This window comes from Nicotiana attenuata, unplaced genomic scaffold, assembly GCF_001879085.1.
Source record: "Nicotiana attenuata strain UT unplaced genomic scaffold, NIATTr2, whole genome shotgun sequence".
Classification (NCBI taxonomy): domain Eukaryota; kingdom Viridiplantae; phylum Streptophyta; class Magnoliopsida; order Solanales; family Solanaceae; genus Nicotiana; species Nicotiana attenuata.
Genome location: NW_017672016.1, coordinates 102,199 through 123,598, shown reverse-complemented (window position 1 = coordinate 123,598; position 21,400 = coordinate 102,199). Strand labels below are relative to the sequence as shown.

Here is a 21,400-nt window from a genome sequence, read left to right as displayed (position 1 = left end):
CTGCATTTCAGCATTCGCAGAAGTGAGCTAGCTTCTAGGCCTCAAAGATCGCAGATGCGATCAGGCTCACGCAAAAGCAGAGCCGCACCTGTACTCGAAGGTCGCAGGTGTGAAAACACCAGAAATCGGACATGTTCCAAAATCATGCAAAACATCCCAAACTCGTCCAAAACACACCCGAGGCTCCCCGGGACCCCGTCTACGCACACAAACAAGTTCTATAACCTAACACGGACTCACTCGAGGTCTCAAATCACAACAAACAATGCCAGAAATGCAAATCGCACCACGAATCGAGCTTATGAACCTCCAAATTCTAGAAACCACGCCGAAACCTATCAAATCAACTCGAAACGATGCCGAATTTTTGCAGACAAGTCCCAAATGACAAGACGGAGCTATTCCAACTCTTGGAATCGCATTCCGACCCCCATATCACAAAAGTCAACTGTGGGTCAAACTTCTCCATTTTCCAAACTTCAACTTTTCCAACTTTCGACGAAATGCCTCAAATTACCCTACGGACCTCCAAATCTGAATCCAGGTGCGCGCTTAAGTCTAAAATCACCATACGAAGCTGTTGAGATCATCCAAAACTCATTCCAGAGCCGTTTACTCAAAAGTCCAATTCCGGTCAAATTCTCATCGCTTAAGCTTCCAAAACTAGAATCCTTCTTCCAAGTTGATTCTGAATCCTCCGCTAACTGAATTCAACCATGCACGCAAGTCGATACGAATAATATGAAGCTTCTCAAGACCTTATGCCACTGATCGGAACTTAAATTCTCAAAATGACCGGTCGAGTCGTTGTAATACTATCCCAATCAGTACTTAAAACTGGAACTGCATGTTGTCCATCCCCACAAAGATAATTAGAAATACATGATTGTAACGACCTAACCAATCATTTTGAGTGTGCACTACTGGAAAATGAGCCTATTGCAACAGCCCGAAAACCGTTGCAACAGACAGGTAAACCGTTGCCATAGAGTTATTGGAACGGTTTAGCGACCGTTACATATGTTGCCGTGCCAATAGATCTAGAGTAACGGTTCTTGCAACGGTTATCCAAACCGTTTCTTAAGGGCTATCTATCGCAACGGTTGTTCCTCTGTCTGAAGCAACGAGTATTTCTTTCCAGTTGTAACGGTTAAAAACCCTTGCCATAGAGTTTACAACAACGGTTGGCAGTCGTTACCATATAATTTGTTGCAACGATTATGTAAGCTATTGCAACGTTTATTTACAGATATTCTAACGGTTTCATTACGCTACTATAACGGTTGTATTTCTTTTTGCAACGGTTTTAACTACCTATTGTATTAGTTTGTTGCACATTTTGGAACGATTTGTAATACCTAATGGAACGGTTTGGACGACCTATTGGAACGGTTCTTTTATACTATTTTGGAGCAATTTGTTAAACCTATTGGAACGGTTTGCAAGACCTATTGGAACTGTTCTATTAGATAATTATGCCCTGGCTGTAAATGAATATTTAGATGTATAAAATTTGTAATAACCTGAAATTTATATAAATAAAAAGATAAAACACTTCATAATCTATATTGTCTCAATAAAACCAAAATATTTTAACCCAATCACATAAGTTTTATATTTCAACACTTCAAGAGTTAGAGTAAGTTTTAAATGTTGATAACAAAAGATTCCTAGAACATGGACAACAATTCAAAGTTCTTAAGTAAGATCTAGATCTTCACAATCTCCATCTTCCCTTTCTTCAATTGCTCCACCTACAAAAGAGGATAAATAAAGTCATTATCCTTCAAGAGTTGGTTTATTATTATAAGAATGGGTATGGCCCATAAACAATGCATAAAGCACAAAGTTTTCAAATGTACTAGAATGTCGATCTCTAAGTCTTCAGTTCTTTTTGCTAGGATGAAACAATCTTACATCCGGTAAAAATCTTAAGGCACAAAGTTTTCAAAAACAAGTCAGAAATGACAACAAGTAATTGGTTGTCTTTAAGTCTGTGTAAGAATGCAAAAGAATTGCTACAAGTCAGCATGACCTTTAAATCTGTGGAACATATGCAAAGCCTATACAATTGCTACAAGTCAGCATGACCTTTTTTTTCAAATGTTTGAATTACAGGAAGTCCAAAACTACAACAATTAGATGCCAGTCAAAAGGGTATCTTACAACAGAATGAATATGGACTTACAAACGGAACCAAGTTAAAAAGTGAAAAGAGTAGTACTCAGGAAGGCAAGCAATGCATTTTGTTAACATGGATGTAAATTAAGCAGGTAACCAAAAGATGTACATCAGGAATGAGATAAAGAGAGTTTCAAAAGAATGATGGAATAAGAATGAAGCACTAAAAACACTCTTGGAATAGCAGCCTGCTACTACAGCAGCTGCAACAGGGCTTTCGAATGAAGTGCTCAAACCATATGCATGTCAAAATGTGCCCACTTTTATGTTACTAGGTTCCAAGCCAAATCCACCTCCCCCACAAAAATAGCAACTTTAACATGCTAGACATCTGTAAATATACGCTCATGATCTCTATTAACCAAGTAACCAATGAATATATTCAAGAAACTTGAATAGACAGGGTTGTCCAAGAAAGCCCAACCAACTTCTTTTTTTATGGTCCAGATTTTTTTTTGAATAAGAGAAAAGAAGCTTTTCTTGGATCCACTCCATAATCGTTTCTTAAAAGAGTGCATACCCACAATAATGTTAAAAATAACCAAGATCTGTTTTTAGCTAATGTTAATGTGCTAAACTGATCTAGCCGAGAAAACTTTTCCAGTTTTGACTTGCTGATTAAACATGCAGTCGAAATGCACAAGCAATGAAAATAATTAACAATTCACTAGTCAGAGATATTATTTAAAATTATACACTGGCACTCAACACCACATTTAAATACAAAGGCAAAAAGAAGGGGGAAGTTTCTAATTAGATTGGATCTTTCCAGCCTTGGGAAATTTGTCCTATTATCAAAAAGAATTTGGAAAAGAACATCTTCACTTCTATCACATGGAGCCCAAGACAAGTGCAATACAAGGATATGATCTCCCAAAAGGACAAACAACAAGAATAATACATGCCTTGCCTGTCTAGAATTTCCTTATAATAAGCCATTCCTTAGGATTACAAAGTGAGGAACAACTAAAAAAGCATTTTAAAGTAAGGCATGTCCCATATATCCTCAACTGGTTAAAACTCTTCTATTCCTTCCCTTAAAATTTAGGAAAAATGACCCCCTTTAATAAGCCTAGAATTCTAACATGAATGCTTACAAAACTGTCATAATTAGTAACTATCCTAAATTATAGATTTAAATATATTCCAGATCACAATTTGACAATGACTGTACTATTATTAGTATATAGTAGTTGTATGACAAAATGGAAAGTAAAAGGTTTTAGCTTCACAATTACTAATCATGATTGAAAGATTGTGAATTAGAGTTAAGTAATTATCTATTAAAATGACCCCTTATGAGGTAGTGTACAATCAGAAACCACCACCCTTACTCTTATATGTCCTTTGACGCTCAACTATAGCTAGTTGACAGAAGCCTTCAATCTAGAGAGTCTACTATGAGGATTTAGAAAGAAAAGAAAAAAGCATGCAATTGAAACAAATGGTCACCAGTAAAGCATGGAGTTGAGCCCAACTAGTTTGTAATTGAAATGTAGTTGACTGATTAATTGATTTAGGTTCCAAAGATACAAAAACCAGCTAATTTGAGATAAAACAGTCAACTACGAATAAGTTTAAGTGAAACTTTAAAAAAGAAGCAGAAGGAGGAGAAGAAGAAAGCAAGAAACAAACAAAGATAGACATACTGACCTTGATTATTACTCCCAGTAGATAGGCGATTGATTAGTTGTACAGCAGCTTGTTGTGCAGAGGAAGCTTCTCCAGATGAACGAGCATTGAAACCTAACATGCTGGGATCAACCCGTAAATTAGGATTCAGATGCTTAAGTTGTGAAATGATGTTAACTGCAACTTGTAGTTCGATGGCATCTTTTTGTGCATTGAACTTTTCCTGCAATCTTTGTTGCATCCTTTCTTCCATTTCGTCCAATTTTTGTTGCATCACCTCATTAGTAGAACTTAAAGAGGGTCCAAAATCTCCCACTTTTCTTTTTAAGGAAGTCTTGGTAACCCCACGTCCATACAATCTTAGGCGACCTGGATGCTCAGGTCCCATGACTGATGCAAATGCATCAACTGATTGACTGCCATCTTCACTTTCTTGTGTTGATTGTATTCTTTCCATTTCAGCCTACAAGACCAAATGAAGTATAGAATAAGTGTTATATAATTTATCTTACTCGGTAAACTTTTCCACTTGTTCATCTTCAGTGTTGAACAGAGTATATCGATGTGCTTTATAACGATGGGATTTTACACCTTCTTGATCACTTTTCAAACATATATGACAAAAATTATTACTCTATCTCATGTGAAGATTACCTTCTGGGAAATAATTCCCCTATTTTGAAAATGAACACATGTAATACTTTTTGACAGATGGGAAATAATTCCCCTGTTAATTTACACTTTGTAAAGTTGTATTATCCCTAAAGTTCTTCTTCTTTTCCTTTTCACTTTGCACTAATATATTGGAGCTTATAGCTTGAATGTCTAAAAATATCGGATATGCCCCTGTTTTGCTTTTGGTTTTGCCTTATGTCCTTCAAATTTTTACTATTCATTATTTTCAATCCAATCAGTTGGCCTTACAATTCAAGCTTTGGTTGCTAGTGCTGGTGGAGTTGGAATACTAAGGGAATTTCTTGACATAGCTCTGTAAAGTTGGTAATTCCATACATGTCCTATGTACTTTGTTTCCTTTTTTTTTCATTTTATCTTGTTCCATTTTCGTCACTTATTCTCTTGTTATATGGCTTTTAATGTTTGTGATATAGAGAATGAGAGGGAGTTTGATTATTGGGAAGAAAGACATGCAAGTCAAAGAAGATTGGGAGGACTAAAGAGAATGAAACTTGCAAATTTTGGCAGAGCTAAAGAGAGAATGGGAAGATGTAGTCTCCCAATTAAACACAGAATGAAGCTTTCAAACAAACAACACTGAAGATGTAAAAGCAGAAAATATAAAGTAGCAGCAGAAGATCCATTCCTTAAAGCCACCTCATACACAAACAACACTGAAGATGTAAAAGCAGAAAATATAAAGTTATCTCCTTTGAAATATCCACAAGTCTCAACCTCCAAATCTTCATCCTTAAACACTATTCTTGAAGACAAGACAGAGGATATGAAGTTAATTCAAGAATCAGTAACAGCAACTTCGGCAAAATCAAATAGATTATCCATTGACATAGTAAACGAAAAATCTTGAGTTCCATAATTATAAAAATAATGGTCACCAAAATTGTGGTCACCATTTGGAGGTTCAGCCATGTTTACCGGTGGATATATATAAAACAAAAGAAGTATATATAATACCAGTAAGAGAAGTTCCTATAACCAACAAACGCATCACAGACGTTGAGTGGTTATTATTATGCTCCTTAGAGCATATTCAAGACTGTTTATGAGTCTCATGAATCATTTTAACATTTCAATATTCGATGGTAGTATCTAAGCATAGGAATACAATATACAGATGTATATATACTGGACTTAATTCAATAATCCAAAATTCAAATTAAAAACTACTTACCAATAACGACTTTTTCCTTAGCTACCAGCAACGATTTCTCCTCATCTATCAATAATGATTTCTTCCTACACTACCTGTAAACGAAGAATTCTACAGTTCGACAAATCTGTTGTTAAGAAATTAAAAAAAAAACAAATAGAAAAAATCACGAAAGATGTAGTAGCAGTATACAACCCTATTTACCCAAATATTGAACCCTCAAATACAACCAAATCTTCAACTATAGAGAACTACTAATCACAGTGAAAATTAAACCCCATCAGAAGGTAAAATCAAGAATTTGTAAAGAAAACTCATGAAATATGAACACATGAAAGTCACGAACGTGGTTGTTCATGGAGTACCTATTTGTATTGTTATTCCCAGTTGCAAATTTTGCCTTTCATCTTTTCCCAAATTTTGGCTTCAAGCAGTTGAGTAGTTGAGCAGTCGAGCTTTCGTTTTGGGTTCAGCTAATCCTTCAAGCAATCGAGAAGTCGAAATGCAATTTGGGAATCAAAGCAGCGAAGGGAAATTTTCAGATCTCAAATGCAATTTTCAAATTTGGGTACTTTCTCTTAGGGTATGGCAAAGAAGACAAGCTTTGAGGATATCGATGGAGTCTTTAGAGAGGTTTGGTGGGTATTGATGTTTGGGGAGGAGAGTTAATACGATATAGTAGTAAAATATAAATTATAATTTTATATTTATATTTAATTAAAATAGAAAGAACTAGGGATTGTTATTGGCGGGATTAGCAAAATTTAGGAGGGAATAACGATGAGGAAAAAAGAACCGTTCCAATAACAATTTTTCCCAAATAACCGTTCCCATAAACAGGTCATTTGGACCGGCTTACAAAGCCGTTCCGGAAAAAAACTTTTTAGCCACGGTTTAATTACAATTGGAACGGTTTGATCTCTAAGGTGTGCTGCTATCATCCAGCATCTATTGGAACGGTTCTAGCTGTTGCTATAGTAGTTCTATGGCAACGGTTCTATAATCGTTACAACAAAACTATTGCAATAGGCCCATTTTCTAGTAGTGTGTGGTAGCCTCGTTCGCCCATTTGCTGCTCATTTTATGCTTAAATGTTGTTATGTGACTTGCCGGTGTAGTTGGTTTGGATCCAGGGATGTTTCGGAATGAGTTGAGACACTTGGTCTCAAGCTTGGAAGCATAAGTTGAAAAGGTTGACCGGATGTTGACTTATGTGTAAACGACTCCGGAATGGAATTTTGAGGGTTCCGGTAGCTCCGTTGGGTGATTTTGGACTTAGGAGTGTGTCCGGATAGTGATTTGGAGGTCCTTAGTTGAATTAGGCTTGAAATGGCAAAAGTTAAAAATTCAGAAGTTTGACCAAGAGTTGACTTTACGGTTACCGGTCTCGGATTGTGGTTTCGGGAGTTGAAGTAGGTCCGTTGTGTCATTTGTGATTTGTGTGCAAAATGTGAGGTCAATCGGACGTGATTTGATAGGTTTCGGCATCGAATGTAGAAGTTAGAAGTTCAAAAGTTCATGACGCTTGAATCGATGCGCGATTCATGGTTTTAGTATTATTTGATGTGATCTGAAGGCTCGAATAAGTTCGTATCGTATTTTAGGACTGGTTGGAATATTTGATTGAGGTCCCGGGGGCCTCGGGTGGAGTTCAGATGGTTAACGGATCAAGTTTAGAATTTGAAAGACTGCTGAAGCTCACCAAGTCTGGTGCAACGCACCTGCAGAGTTTTGATCGTAGGCGCGAGTAGGGGAGCGAGATGCATCCTAGAGAGAAGTGTGCAGTGGTCGCAGGTGCGAGGGTATTTTTGCACCTGCATGGTCGGAGAAGGGGCGCAGAAGCGGGCTCAGTGAGGAAACAGTGGAGCACAGATGCGGAGGGAGTTACGCAGATGCGGACTCGCACCTGTGCGTGTGGGATCACAGAAGTAAAGGCAGAGATCTCAGGTTGGGCTGCAAAAGCGGAGAAATGTCTGCACCTGCGGGACCGCAGATGCGATTAAGTCGCATGTGCGAAAACACTGGCACTGCTATATCTGAAGGGTTTCGTGAGTTTTCTCATTTTGGACTTTGCAAACTCGGATTAGGGCAATTTTTTAGATGGATTTCGAAGGGTTTCTTGAGGTAAGTCATTTGTGATCATTTTTATTCAATAATCTTGTTTTCCGATTGAATTTTCCACCTGGTTTGTGTGTTTTGAGGTGGAATTTTGGGAGTTTGAGGCTAGGGATTTGGAGAGTTAAATTGGGGATTTGAGTGATGATTTGGTGTTAGAATTTGATAAATTTGGAATGGTTGGAATTGTGGATGAATGAGCTTCCGGATTTTGTGACTTTTATCAGATTTAGACACGTGGGCCCGAGGGTCAACTTTTGAGTTGACTTTTGATTAAGAACTTAGTATCTTCTTATGGAATTGATTCCTTTAGCTCGTGTTGATTGTATCAAACTGTTAGAGAAATTGAGCTACCAGTTATGATAGAAATCATGCTTAGGCTACATGTTGGTACTGTTGGGACCCATAGAGGTCGTGTTACATGTTGAATTATTTATTTAGTTTTCCATTTTGTATCAGTCACAGATATTATTTGCATGTTATACCTCAGTATCTGTTGTCCTTTATTGATACATTATATCATCATTGGTTGGAATGATTATCATGATTCTTGTGAGCCCGAGTGTCACGACCCAAATCAATTGGCCGCGACGAGCACCCGGTGCCTTACTCAACCGAGTACCACAGTAACGTATCTTTCGTATCATATTATCATAGGTAAATGAACCATAAAGGTTGTCATGAGATGACTAGAATAAAGCATGAGGGAATATTCGACATAGGATGACCCAACATGATATACCGACTTATACATATGACGTAAGGGCCTATAAGACCAAAATGATCACTTGTACACTAAACATAGGCCGAAAGGGCCACAATCTTTCATATACATGACATATGTCTACAAGCCTCAAAGAGTAGATAAGTACCATAAAAGTCGGGACAGGGTCCCGCTATACCAATCAATACATGTCCAAATCATAATGACCAAATAAGCAACTCCGGAGCAAATGGAGCGCACCAACACCTTCCGTTGAGCTGATAGCCTACTTGGAGGACTATCAACCTGTCTATCAGGACCTACGGGCATGAAACGTAGCGTCCCCAAGCAAATGGGACGTCAGTATAAATAGTGCACCGAGTATGTAAGGAATGAAAATCAGTAACTAAAAGATATGAGGGAAACATGGAGTAAAAGACTCAACATGTAATTCTGAATAGCTCTGTGAATCATTTAATATTTATTATGTCATGCATATGCGCATAAATGTCATATGATGCATAGGTATATGCGTACATAACATCATCAAGCCTCTGAGTGCATCCCATCATATCATCTCGGCCACTATGGGCAAAAATCATCAACATATACCAACTGATCAGGTGGTGGTGTATATAACGGCATAAACTTTCCACATACCCCATATACATATAATATACGCGTATATAACGCCATCTGGTCATGGGTCAATGTACATGTATAAATGAATGAAATGCATAAGAAATACTTTAATAAGATTTCTCAGAATGTCATAAGATCAATATGTCTTCAGACAAACTTTATCAACTACATATTTTCCTGAGACCCATGAACATAAGATATAATAAGACACATGGGAAATCAAGAACATAGGCATCTCTAATACTTCTATGAGTAGAGTCATTTATGAAAGTTGTGCATTTGCTCGTTTCGTTCGTATCATTTGGATCATGCCAAAAGGAAAGAAGGGATAGCCTTAACATACCTGAGTCGATTCTCTTAACAATCCCTCTAGCCCACGTCTTTTGCGAAAAACACATAACGGCAGATCGAAGTAGGGAAAAACCTGTATGATATTCTTGAGAAAGATTGTACCGTGCTTTCTCAGAATTGCATCTCACGCTGCTGTAGCATTATGAAATTTCATATGAATTCATTTGGGAATTCATCTGTTACTTAGCACATATATCTCCCCCTTAATGATGTAGGAAGATGTCTTAAAATTTTAGGTTATGGGCCCCACTTTTGGAGCTTAGTTTTGTCCCAAAGATCCCCTAGTTGTGCCACCTAAGTACATGAAATAAGAGTCACAATTTTGGCTTTGATTAAGACTCCATTTGCTGCCACGTTGGGTTCATTAAACTTATCCAACTTTTTTAATTAATTAGTTAATCTCCCACTAAAAATTAATAATTACCCAATTATCCTCATAATAAAGAATTATCTCAAATTACTTAAAATACTAATTACTTTTAACATACTTTATATACCTTACTATCATGGTCATGTGGTACCTTGTATGGCACTAGTCCATAAATATCGGGTATTATAGCTTAGACCATATTTTATCCCAAATTGACAACCTTCAACGAAACTCATTTTCTTTGATTTGTTTACCCTCTAACATTCACGGTACTTACTTATCACCTGTTATAAATAGCATAAATGCTTATAACCTTAAAATAATCTTGTCCTTGAAATGATGTCAATTATCTTACGACAAATTCAACGTACAATACTACGGGATGTAACATTGTCGTAATACTGCGGAGCGTAACATCAGCGTAGTACTGCAAGGTGTAACATCATTACCCCCTTTGGAACATTCGTCATCGAATGTTGACTGATGCACTTATCAATCTCATAACTGGATAGCTCTTACGAATGGTTTTTATGCTGTCCTTGCCATCTAGGCAACTATTTTGTGAATAAATCCAAAGTCCAGGGCATTCCCACCTTTAGGCCTCTTTCTCACACCACAGCTTGTGGTCGAAATTCTTCCAATCTCGTAACTGTTGCTACCTTCTGTCATGCAGCTTGTGCGACTTTTTCCTTGTATGTGCGCCTATGCGACTCTTCCCTCCAGCTTTTAGCCAATCTCTAGGCCTCACTTTGGGAACATATGCATAACTATGACAAGTTGTCCCTCTGGGAACCTATAGGTGTACTGAAGTTCTTCGCTCGGTACTTTGTTGAACTTATGAATATTGCTATATCTTATTTCATAGACCCAGTTATCTATCCGTATGACTTTACTGCATCTAGGTAGGTCATATTATACCATAACTCTTATTTCGATTTATCGTTACTGAGGTCTACTACCAAACTCCAGGTTACTCTCGTTGCTTATCCTATATGTATAAATCTAAATCCTTTAACGCTTTTTCATTACTGTTCATATTAAGAATGATGGCCTAATCTCATCTCATACTTTGTAACTTTTATCCATCCATTGTTGATTCACCTTAATGTTTATCTACAATCTACCATTGATAACTTGAAACCTCCTATGTAATACGTTGTCACAGGGCTTAAGTCTCATCAGGGAATAGCTGAAGTGACTTGCCTAATCCACCTAGGGGCGATACTATACTTCAATAACTGTATTTCATAGCATCCCAACATGATTCATCTTATGGGGGGTTATTCTAATCCCGTGTCATCCGTGAAATCCTTTTTTTTCTTCAAATCATTACTCAATCGAAGGCCCAAACATCATCCTTTATCTACCATAATTACACCCTTATTCTACTACCAGGGCAACATTCCATCTCTTCTAAATGCTATTAGTCTTAGACTCCTTTGAGTTCATTCAGACTATACTGAGCTTTCTATAACTTAGAGAAACCATTAGCTCTCTTGTTTTCATGGGCTTAATCCCGAGGACTTATCCATTCTCATCACCTTCTCACTCGCCTTTTCTTATCCTTACTTCTGTCTTCCTAAAACCTTGTCGCTCTACCATACTTTAGCTTGCGACCTACACATATCTATTTATACTACTCGCAACCTTCCTTCAACTTGCTTGCACCATAGATTTTCTTATGTTATTCTGGAATATCAAGCGAGACATCACATCGTCTCTAACTCTTCTTTACTCTCTTAACTAGACCTCTCGATACCTAGAAACCATAGGCTGGAAGATATGCCATTGACGACGCTGCTATCATTCCTGGATATTGAATCCCAGCGCTTCTAGCCTTCTATCCAAAGTATGGACTATTCACAACCTTCTGCATGTGATTATCTCGTATGTTGTTCACCTTTACCTTACTTACCTTAAAATCTCGCATCACATCTTCTATCTATTTCATGACCTCCCTTCCACATAGGTATAATTCACATCCACAACTTGAAGCTCTATTATAATACTTTCACCTCTGGTGTATACACAATTCGGTAGGAGCTCCATACTGACTTCTTATAAGGCTGGTACTCTTCTAACTGGCTTTATCATAGAGATGTTATAGAGTATGGCTATTGTACTATCTCTCTTGTACCTCTGATATTAAGAGTGATTCTGCAATGTTCTCAATCATGATGTCTATAATTTTCTGGGTTCAATAATCAGACTCTTGATTTACTTAGTTGATGTAACTCTTTAGTTTTCTCTTCCCTCTGATCAACCTTTATGTAGGCTTAAGCTATCTTCCGATATGCGGCTCATGGTATTAGTTATTACTTTAGCCTTTCATGGACGCTATGGAATATCCGTGATACCATCATCTAACAATTCAATCCTTTGTCTATGACTTGGACTCAATTCTTTCTTTAACTTATACCCGAGTCTTCTACGGATGTATTGTTAATATATTTGCTGCATGGATAATACTCTGAAATCTTAAGTGCGTTCATAACGTAACTATATCTGGATCCTTGATCGAATAATTCCTTTCGTTCCATCTCAGCATTCTTTAAACGTAGGCAATTACTTTTCTTGGTCATTCTGCCCCCGTGTTGCATGCATCTTAGCTTATCTTGGTTCCCACACATGCCGAAATTTTTGTGCAACTCATATGGTCTTGAATATTACTTTCGATTTTACTCCCCGTTCATTAGCCACGGTAGGAGCCACTTTCTTTTGGAGTGCATACAATTTTGTTGTGAGAATTTTTTTTACATGACCATTTCTCCTTCAAGTTACTATGTTTAGGTTGAAGCCTTCTTCCTTATTTCCTCAGCTAGTCTTTCATTGTAGTAATTAGGGAGGACCCTCTGACTCTTGTAAAGCTACAAGCTTATTACATCGTATACTTGACGGAATTTTTGATGTCCTTCCTCGACTATAATTATCCGTAGTTACTTACCTCCACGCCTTTGTGCTTGTAGGGTTGCTTCTGAACTGATATTTTAACTGTCTTCCTAGTGGCACTTTCTTTTATTTTCGTAACACTCATATGGTACCTTTAACTACCCCAACTCCTATCTGAATATTTCTCAAGGGTCACGATTTCATATCTGCGAGACTAAATTCTCCATGTTGGGGTTCACTATGCTTATCTTGCATGATCTGTTGATTTGTCTGTATCCTCTTGTGTAGCCATAACTAGGCTCTACTTGAATCAACTACTAACTACTCGTTGGCCCATTCTCATATCAATATTCCGCGTAATCTTTCATGGGTTATTTCCTTTGTCTTAACTAACATCTCGCATTGGCTCCTTATTTATCAATAACATCTCGGGCAGGAACCCTTACTTCCTCTCCTTGATGTCATATTTGCATAATATTCTGGAATGTAGCATATTTGTATGATTTGGATAAGTGCAATCTCATTCCTTTCTCATTTTTATCGCATTCTTCCTTTACTATTTCATAGTTATTAGAACCACTTAATTCTGACTTAATGCCACATCACTCCATATTCCCCCCTTTATGGGAGTACTAAGGTTCAGTGCTACGATGATCTACCTATTGATATTTTACCTCTTCATCTTTGGCGTCTTTTCACATCATCGATGACCCTTACTCGCCTTGCGGTAATCATTCTGTACCAAGGATAACGAAATTCCTTACTTACGAGGGTGACACCTAGTGTAACTGGCACACATAGTCCCTTAAGCTTAACTTTGCTCACATTGCTTGCTTTAGGGAAGCGTCTTCCTGAATGACCTTTAAAGGGTATTCTTCTGTCGTCCATTCTATTATCGCCGGAACGCAATCTCTGACTCATGATGCCGACTATTATCAAATCACTCAGTCCCTAATTCATGTTTAGTTTATCTTGTTCACCAGTCCATACTGATTTCTATTACTCTGGGGTCTAATTTTTCCTTCTGGTAATCACGTTAGAGTCACAAACTTATTTCTCGAAATGAGGATATGATTTTATGGCCTATACTATTTTGTTGTCTCAAGGCCTGTCACCTATCGTCTTTTCCTTCCCTTGATTATAGACTCTATAATAATGTCATTTTTTTGATCTACCGTTGTCATCCATGTACCACATCTTACTCATAATGCTTTATTAACTCTCTTCTTATTTACCTGCTAACATTTATGTCTATCACTTTATTTTGAAAACATCATCAAGACATTCTTTTGCTTTTAGCTCCCCTTGCTTCATCCACTAGTTCTTCGGGTTTCCTAACATTCTCTATCTACTAGGAGCCACACTAAGGTAATATTTATATCTTCCAGGCTTCCAGCGCCTATCTTTGTAAAAAAAATTTTTTGAACATTCTAGTAATAATATCTAGCTATACTGTTCTAGAGTGCACCATCTGGGTGTCTCACAAGGAGATCTATTAGCACCATATCCTTCGGAAATATCAACTAACGCAAACAATCCATTCACCATTTTGGGTTACTCTAACCCCAGTCGGATCCTGATATCCTGTCCTTCTCTTAGACTATATTTGTTAGCTACCATATGGCATAACTGAGATGGGTGTGGCCGATTTTACATACATCTGTTACTGTTGAAGGTAACTTAAAATGCTTATATATATCTGCCTGAATTGTAAATACTGATAATCTTCATGAACTGGGTGCCTGGTACCTTTCTTCACCTTGCTTCTTTTACTTGTAGAAACTTATATCTACCTTTTGAATCTCTCATTGCTTTTCACCATATGGGTGGATAGATATTCTTGCCTTAAGGCTCCTTATCAAGAAGCTTACACGTCTTAGTACACACATGTTCTGCTAAAGACCTCATATTTATTCATCATAAGAATGATGCAGAATCGAGTTCCTCTAACTCAACTCCTCCACAACCACATGCTATCTCTTACCAACTGTATCTTGGATGTAGGTATCATCTTATTACGAATAAAATAGAATTTAGGAGTTTGAAATCTTACAAGTGAGCTCTACAACACGATCTAGAGTAAGAAGAAAGAGTGACAGTCCTAAATGCCCTGTAGCCTCCTGCTTATAAGTGTGGTGCACAGCACACCCATAAACAAGACTCTACTAGACACGGCTTATAGACTCCCTAGGACATAACTGCTCTGATACCACTTCTGTCACGACCCAAACCAATGGGCCGCGACGGGCACTCGGTGCCTTACTCAACCGAGTACCAACGTAACGTATCTCTCGTATCATGTTATCATAGGTGAATGAACCAGAAAGGTTGTCATGAGATTACTAGAATAAAGCATGAGGGAATACTCGACATAGGATGACCAACATGATATACCGACTTAAACATATGACGTACGGGCCTATAAGACCAAAATGATCACTCATACACTGAAAATAGGCCGACAAGGCCATACAATATTTCATATACATGAAATATATCTACAAACCTCTAAGAGTAGATAAGTAACATAAAGGTCGGGACAAGATCCCGCCATACCAATCAATACATATCCAAATCATACTGACCAGATAAACAACTCCGGAGCAAATGGAGCGCACCAACACCTTCGGCTGAGCTGATAGCCTACTTGGAGGATTCTCAACCTGTCTATCAGGACCTGCGAGCATGAAACGCAGCGTCCCCAGGCAAAAGGGACGTCAGTACAAATAGTGTACCGAGTATGTAAGGAATGAAAATCAGTAACTAAAAGACATGAGAGAAACATGGAGTAAAAGACTCAACATATAAGTCTGAATAGCTCGTGAATCATTTAATATTTATAATGTCATGCATATGCGCATAAATGTCATTTAATCATCAACATATACTAGCCGATCAGGTGGTGGTGCGTATATAACGCCATAACCTTTCCCCATACCCCATATATATATATATATATAATATACGCGTATATAACGCTATCTGGTCACGGGTCAATGTACATGTATAAATGAATGAAATGCATAAGAAGTACGTTAATAAGATTTCTCAGAATGTCATAAGATCAATATGTCTTCGGACAAACTTTATCAACTACGTATTTTTCTGAGACACCCATGAATAGAAGATATAATAAGACACATGGAAAATCAAGAACATAGGCATCTCTAGTACTTCTATGAATAGAGTCATTAATGAAAGTTGTGCATTTGCTCGTTTCGTTCGTATCATTTGGATCATGCCAAAAGGAAAGAAGGGATAGCCTCAACATACCTGAGTCGATTCTCTTAACAATCCCTCTAACCCATGTCTTTTGCGAAAAACACGTAACGGAGGATCGAAGTAGGGAAAATTTTGTATGATATTCTTAAGAAAGATTGTACCGTGCTTTCTCAGAATTGCATCTCACGCTGCTGTAGCATTATGAAATTTCATATGAATTCATTTGGGAATTCATCTGTTACTTAGTACATATATCTCCCCCTTAATGATGTAGGAAGATGTCTTAAAATTTTAGGTTATGGGCCCCACTTTTGGAGCTTAGTTTTGTCCCAAAGATCCCCTAGTTGTGCCACCTAAGTACATGAAATAAGAGTCACAATTTTGGCTTTGATTAAGACTCCATTTGCTGCCACGTTGGGTTCATTAAACTTATCCAACTTTTTTAATTAATTAGTTAATCTCCCACTAAAAATCAATAATTACCCAATTATCCTCATAATAAAGAATTATCTCAAATTACTTAAAATACTAATTACTTTTAACATACTTTATATACCTTACTATCATGGTCATGTGGTACCTTGTATGGCACTAGTCCATAAATATCGGGTATTATAGCTTAGACCATATTTTATCCCAAATTGACAACCTTCAACGAAACTCATTTTCTTTGATTTGTTTACCCTCTAACATTCACGGTACTTACTTATCACCTGTTATAAATAGCATAAATGCTTATAACCTCAAAATAATCTTGTCCTTGAACTGATATCAATTATCTTACGACAAATTCAACGTACAAACTACGGGGTATAACATCGTCGTAATACTGCGGAGCGTAACATCGACGTAATACTGCAGGGTGTAGCACCAAGAGACAGGAGAGATTAATGATTGAGTGATGCTGAGGGTCTATTGCGAGTGATATTTATGGGATCGGACTACACATTGCAGCAGGCTTTTATTGATTCATGCCAGGATTTGGCTTATTATAGCGCTTGGGCTGGATCTACCCCTCCAGAGTCTGCACATCCACAGTGGGCATAGTTGCTAGTGATTATTTACATTTGGGCTGGATCTGCCCTGGTTTATTTGCATTTGGTCTGGATCTGCCCTGTTCTGTGTTGAGTTTTACTGCAAAACCTGAAAGCATGTCTAAATTCTTGTACCATTACCTGTAGATTATGAATTTCTGAGATATCACTGTCATATTTTCCGTAAATTTTCGTATTGTTAATATTGCATGTGGGCTGTAATATTCGAACTCGTCACTACTTTCAGTCCAAAGGTTAGATTTATTACTTATTGAGTTTGTTGTACTCACGCTTCACCCTGCACTTCATGTGCAGATCCAGGTGTTTCTGGTCACGGTGGTTGCTGATTCTCAGAGTTTTACTACCATTCGGAGATATTTGAGGTAGCTGCCCTGGTCCGCACACCTTGACTCTCCTCCCCTATCCCTCAGTCTTATTTATTCTATTTCAGTTTTTCTTAGGCAGTATTTCAGACTTGTATTGTATAGATGCTCATGTACTTGGTGACACCCTAGTTCTGGGAAACTTCTGTATTGAGTTGCGAAATTTTATCTAGTTTTATGAGAGTTTTACCTATTTAGACTTGTTTTAGTACATTTTTAAAAATTGAAAGTGTTGGTAATGTCTGAGTTGTCGGCTTGCCTAGTACCATGATAGGCGCCATCACGACAGGTTGAGTTTCTGGTAGTGACAAGTTGGTATTAGAGCCTAGGTTACATAGGTCTCACGAGTCATGAGCAGGTTTAGTAGATTCTTGCGGATCGGTACAGAGACGTCTGTACTTATCTTTGAGAGGTTGTCGAACCCTTAAGAAAGCTTCACATTCTTGTATTCTTGTCGTGCGGATTTGTTGATTCCAAGAACTAAACTTCTATTATTCTATTCTCTCAAAGATGGTGAGGACACGTGCTACTGGATAGGATGGACAGCCACCAATACCACCAGCTAGGGCCACGAGAGGTTGGGGCCGCGGTAGGGGTCGAGGAACAGCTCGTACAGCAGCTAGAGTAGCTCCTGTAGATCCACCAGTTGCTCCAGCTCAGGAGCCGGTTCCAGATGTGGTGGAGCCAGTGGGGCCAGCTCAGGCACCAGCTGTGCCCATTGTGTTTCTAGGTCTTCAGGAGGCTTTGGCTCAGATTGTGCACTAGCCTTGCTCAGGCGATTACTGTTCAGACTGTGCCAGCCACTTCTCTGGCCGGGGGAGGTACTCAGAATCCCGTCGCCTATACTCCAAAGCAGGTGCTGCAGGGACTTCAAACACCGGGGGTACTACCAGCCCAGCCGGTTGCAATTGCTTAGGCCCAGGTGGGTCCCGTTATGACTGATGATGAGTAGTGGATACTAGAGAGATTTGGGAGGCTCCAGCCTCCATCATTCAGTGGGGTTGAGTCAGAGGATGCCCAGGACTTCTTGGATAGGTTGCCAGCGGATTCTTCGCACGGCGGGTATTCTGGAGACCAGTGGGGTCTCATTCACTAGTTTTCATTTTACTGGGGCTGCCTTCAGATGGTGGGAGGCCTATGAAAGGCGCAGGCCAGTCGGTGCGGCACCACTTACATAGCATGAGTTCTCCGTTCTCTTCTTGAAGATGTTTGTGCCACAAAACTGTAGGGAGGAGCTGTGTAGGCAGTTCGAGCAGCTACGTCAGGATGACATGTCTGTGACCCAGTATGAGATGAGGTTTTCAGAGTTGGCTCGTCATGCAGTGTGGTTGGTCCCCACTAAGAGGGAGAGGATTAGGAGGTTCATTGATGGCCTCTACTATCAGTTCCATTTTATTATGACTCGGGAGAGTGTATAAGGTGCTACGTTCGACGAGGTGGTTGATATTGCTCGGCAGCTAGAGATGGTTCTTAGTTAGGAGCGTGAGGAGAGGGAGGCCAAGAGGCCTCGTGCTTCGGGTGGTTTCAGTGGTGTTCCTTCTAGGGGACAGTCCTACCACAATAGGGGTCGTCCTTATAGGCCTACTCAGATGACTCGTCCAGTTCATCGTGGTGCATCATCTAGCCATGGTTCGTACAGTGCTAGACTGGGTCAATCATCTCTCAGTGCTCTCCTAGCTCAGAGTTTATCTCGTGCACCTTTAGTTCAGGGTTTATTTGCACCAGGTTCCTCTGGTAGTTATTCTGGTTCTCGGGGCCCGCCTCAGTATTTGCCACCATTTTTTGAGAGGAGATGTTTTGAGAGTGGAGAGTTGGGTCATGTGAAGAAGTTTTGTCCCCACCTTATAGGAGGTCCAGTTCAGTAGAGGATTCAGGCCACAACTTCAGCACCAGTTACTTCACCACCTACCCAGGCAGCTAGGGGTCGCCTAAGAGAGGGAGGGCGATCACGTGGTGGTCAGGCTCGATTCTATGCTATTCCTGCCAGGCCAGTTGTCGTTGCTTCAGACACAATGACCACGGGTATTGTCTCAGTATGCCACAGGGATGCTTCTGTATTATTTGACCCTGGTTCCACTTATTCGTATGTATCATCATATTTTGCTCGTTATTTGGATATGCCTCGTGAGTCCTTAGTTTCATCTCTTTATGTATCTACGCCAATGGGCGATACTATTATTGTGGATCGTGTATATCGGTCATGTGTAGTGGGTATTGGGGGATTGGAGACTAGCATTGACTTTTATTGCTTAGTATGGTTGATTTTGACGTGATCTTGGGTATGGATTAGTTGTCTCCATGTAATGCTATTCTGGATTGTCATGCTAAGACCGTGACGTTGGCGATGCTGGGGTTGCCAAGGATTGAGTGGAGAAGTTCTCTAGATTATGTCCCTAGCAGAGTGATTTCTTATTTAAAGGCCTAACAGATGGTTGGGAAGGGGTGTCTGTCGTATTTAGCCTTTGTGAGGGATGTTGGTTCTGAATTTTGTTCCGATAGTGCGAGATGTTCCGGATATATTTCCTGCAGACCTGCCGGGCATGCCGCCCGATAGGGATATTGACTTTGGTATTGGCTTGGTGTAGGGCACACATCCCATTTCTATTCCTCCGTATCGTATGGCAACAGTTGAGTTGAAGGAATTGAAGGACCAACTTCAGGAACTTCTCGATAAGGGATTTATTAGTCCTATTGTGTCACCTTGGGGTGCACCGGTTCTGTTTGTGAAGAAGAAGGATGGTACTATGCGGATGTGCATCGACTATAGGCAGTTGAACAAAGTCACAATCAAGAACAAGTATCCTTTGCCACGCATTGATGATCTATTTGACCAGCTTCAGGGAGCGAGGGTGTTCTCCAAGATTGATTTGAGGTTTGGGTATCACTAGTTGAAGATTCGGGACTCGGATACTATAAAGACAGCTTTTAGGACCCATTATGGTCATTATGAGTTCCTTGTGATGTCTTTTGGGCTGACCAATGCCCAAACACACTCATGCATCTGATGAACAGTGTATTTCGGCAATATCTCGACTCATTTATCATAGTATTCATTGATGATATCATGGTGTACTCAGATAGCCAGGAGGATCATCCCCAGCATTTGAGGGTGGTATTACATCAACTAAGGGAGGAGAAGCTTTATTCCAAGTTCTTTAAGTGTGAGTTTTGGCTTAGTTCGGTGGCATTCTTGGGGAACGTGGTGCCATTGAGGGGATTAAGGTGGATCCAAAGAAGATATAGGCGGTTTAGAGTTGGCCCAGACCGTCCTCAGCTACTAAGATTCAGAGCTTTCTCGGCTTGGCCGGCTATTATCATCGCTTCGTGGAGGGTTTCTCGTTTATTGCATCGCCTTTGACCAAATTGACCCAGAAGGGTGATCCTTTGAGGTGGTCGTGTGAGTATGAGGAGAGCTTTCATAAGCTCAAGACTACCTTGACCACATCTCTAATTCTAGTTTTTCCTTCGGCGTCAGGCTCTTATACAGTGTATTGTGATGCTTCTTAGGTTGGTATTGGGTGTGTCTTGATGCAGGGGGTAGAGTAATTGCTTATGCTTCACGTCAGTTGAAGCCTCGTGAGAAGAACTACCTTGTTCATGATTAGGAGTTGGCAGCCATTGTTCATGCATTGAAGATTTAGAGGCATTATCTCTATGGTGTGTCTTGAGAGGTATTTACAGATTATCGGAGTCTCTAGCACTTGTTCAAACAGAAGGATCTAAATTTGAGACAGCGGCGATGGTTGGAGCTACTAAAGGACTATAATATTACTATTATGTATCATCCCGAGAAGGTCAATGTGGTGGCCGATGCCTTGAGTAGAAAGGCGGTGAGGATGGGTAGCCTTGCATTTATTCCTGTTGGTGAGAGACCGCTTGCAGTTGATATTCAGGCCTTGGCCAACTAGTTCGTGAGGTTAGATGTTTTGGAGCCCAGTCGGGTTCTAGTTTGTGTGGTTTCTCGGTCTTCCTTATATGATCGCATCAGAGAGCGCCAGTATGATGATCCCCATTTGCTTGTCCTTAAGGACA

The 21,400-nt window shown here is 39.4% G+C and overlaps 1 protein-coding gene across 1 annotated transcript; it reads right to left on the bottom strand.

Moving 5' to 3' along the window:
- Positions 1-1,579: 1,579 nt before the first annotated feature.
- LOC109211347 lies at positions 1,580-5,755 on the bottom strand. The gene is made up of 3 exons (XM_019374877.1): positions 5,681-5,755; positions 3,835-4,276; positions 1,580-1,754 (listed from the first exon to the last, which is right to left on the bottom strand). The coding sequence occupies exons 2-3, from the start codon at positions 4,268-4,270 to the stop codon at positions 1,699-1,701; spliced, it is 492 nt and encodes a 163-aa protein (XP_019230422.1). The 5' UTR covers positions 4,271-4,276; positions 5,681-5,755; the 3' UTR covers positions 1,580-1,698.
- Between the last annotated feature and the right edge of the window lie 15,645 nt (positions 5,756-21,400).

Coding starts and splice junctions, on each gene's coding strand:
- LOC109211347 (XM_019374877.1), bottom strand. CDS start 4,270: ATGGAAAGAATACAATCAACACAAGAAAGTGAAGATGGCAGTCAATCA. Junction 1,755..3,834: donor TACTGGGAGTAATAATCAAG/GTCAGTATGTCT, acceptor CCTCTTTTGTAG/GTGGAGCAATTGAAGAAAGG.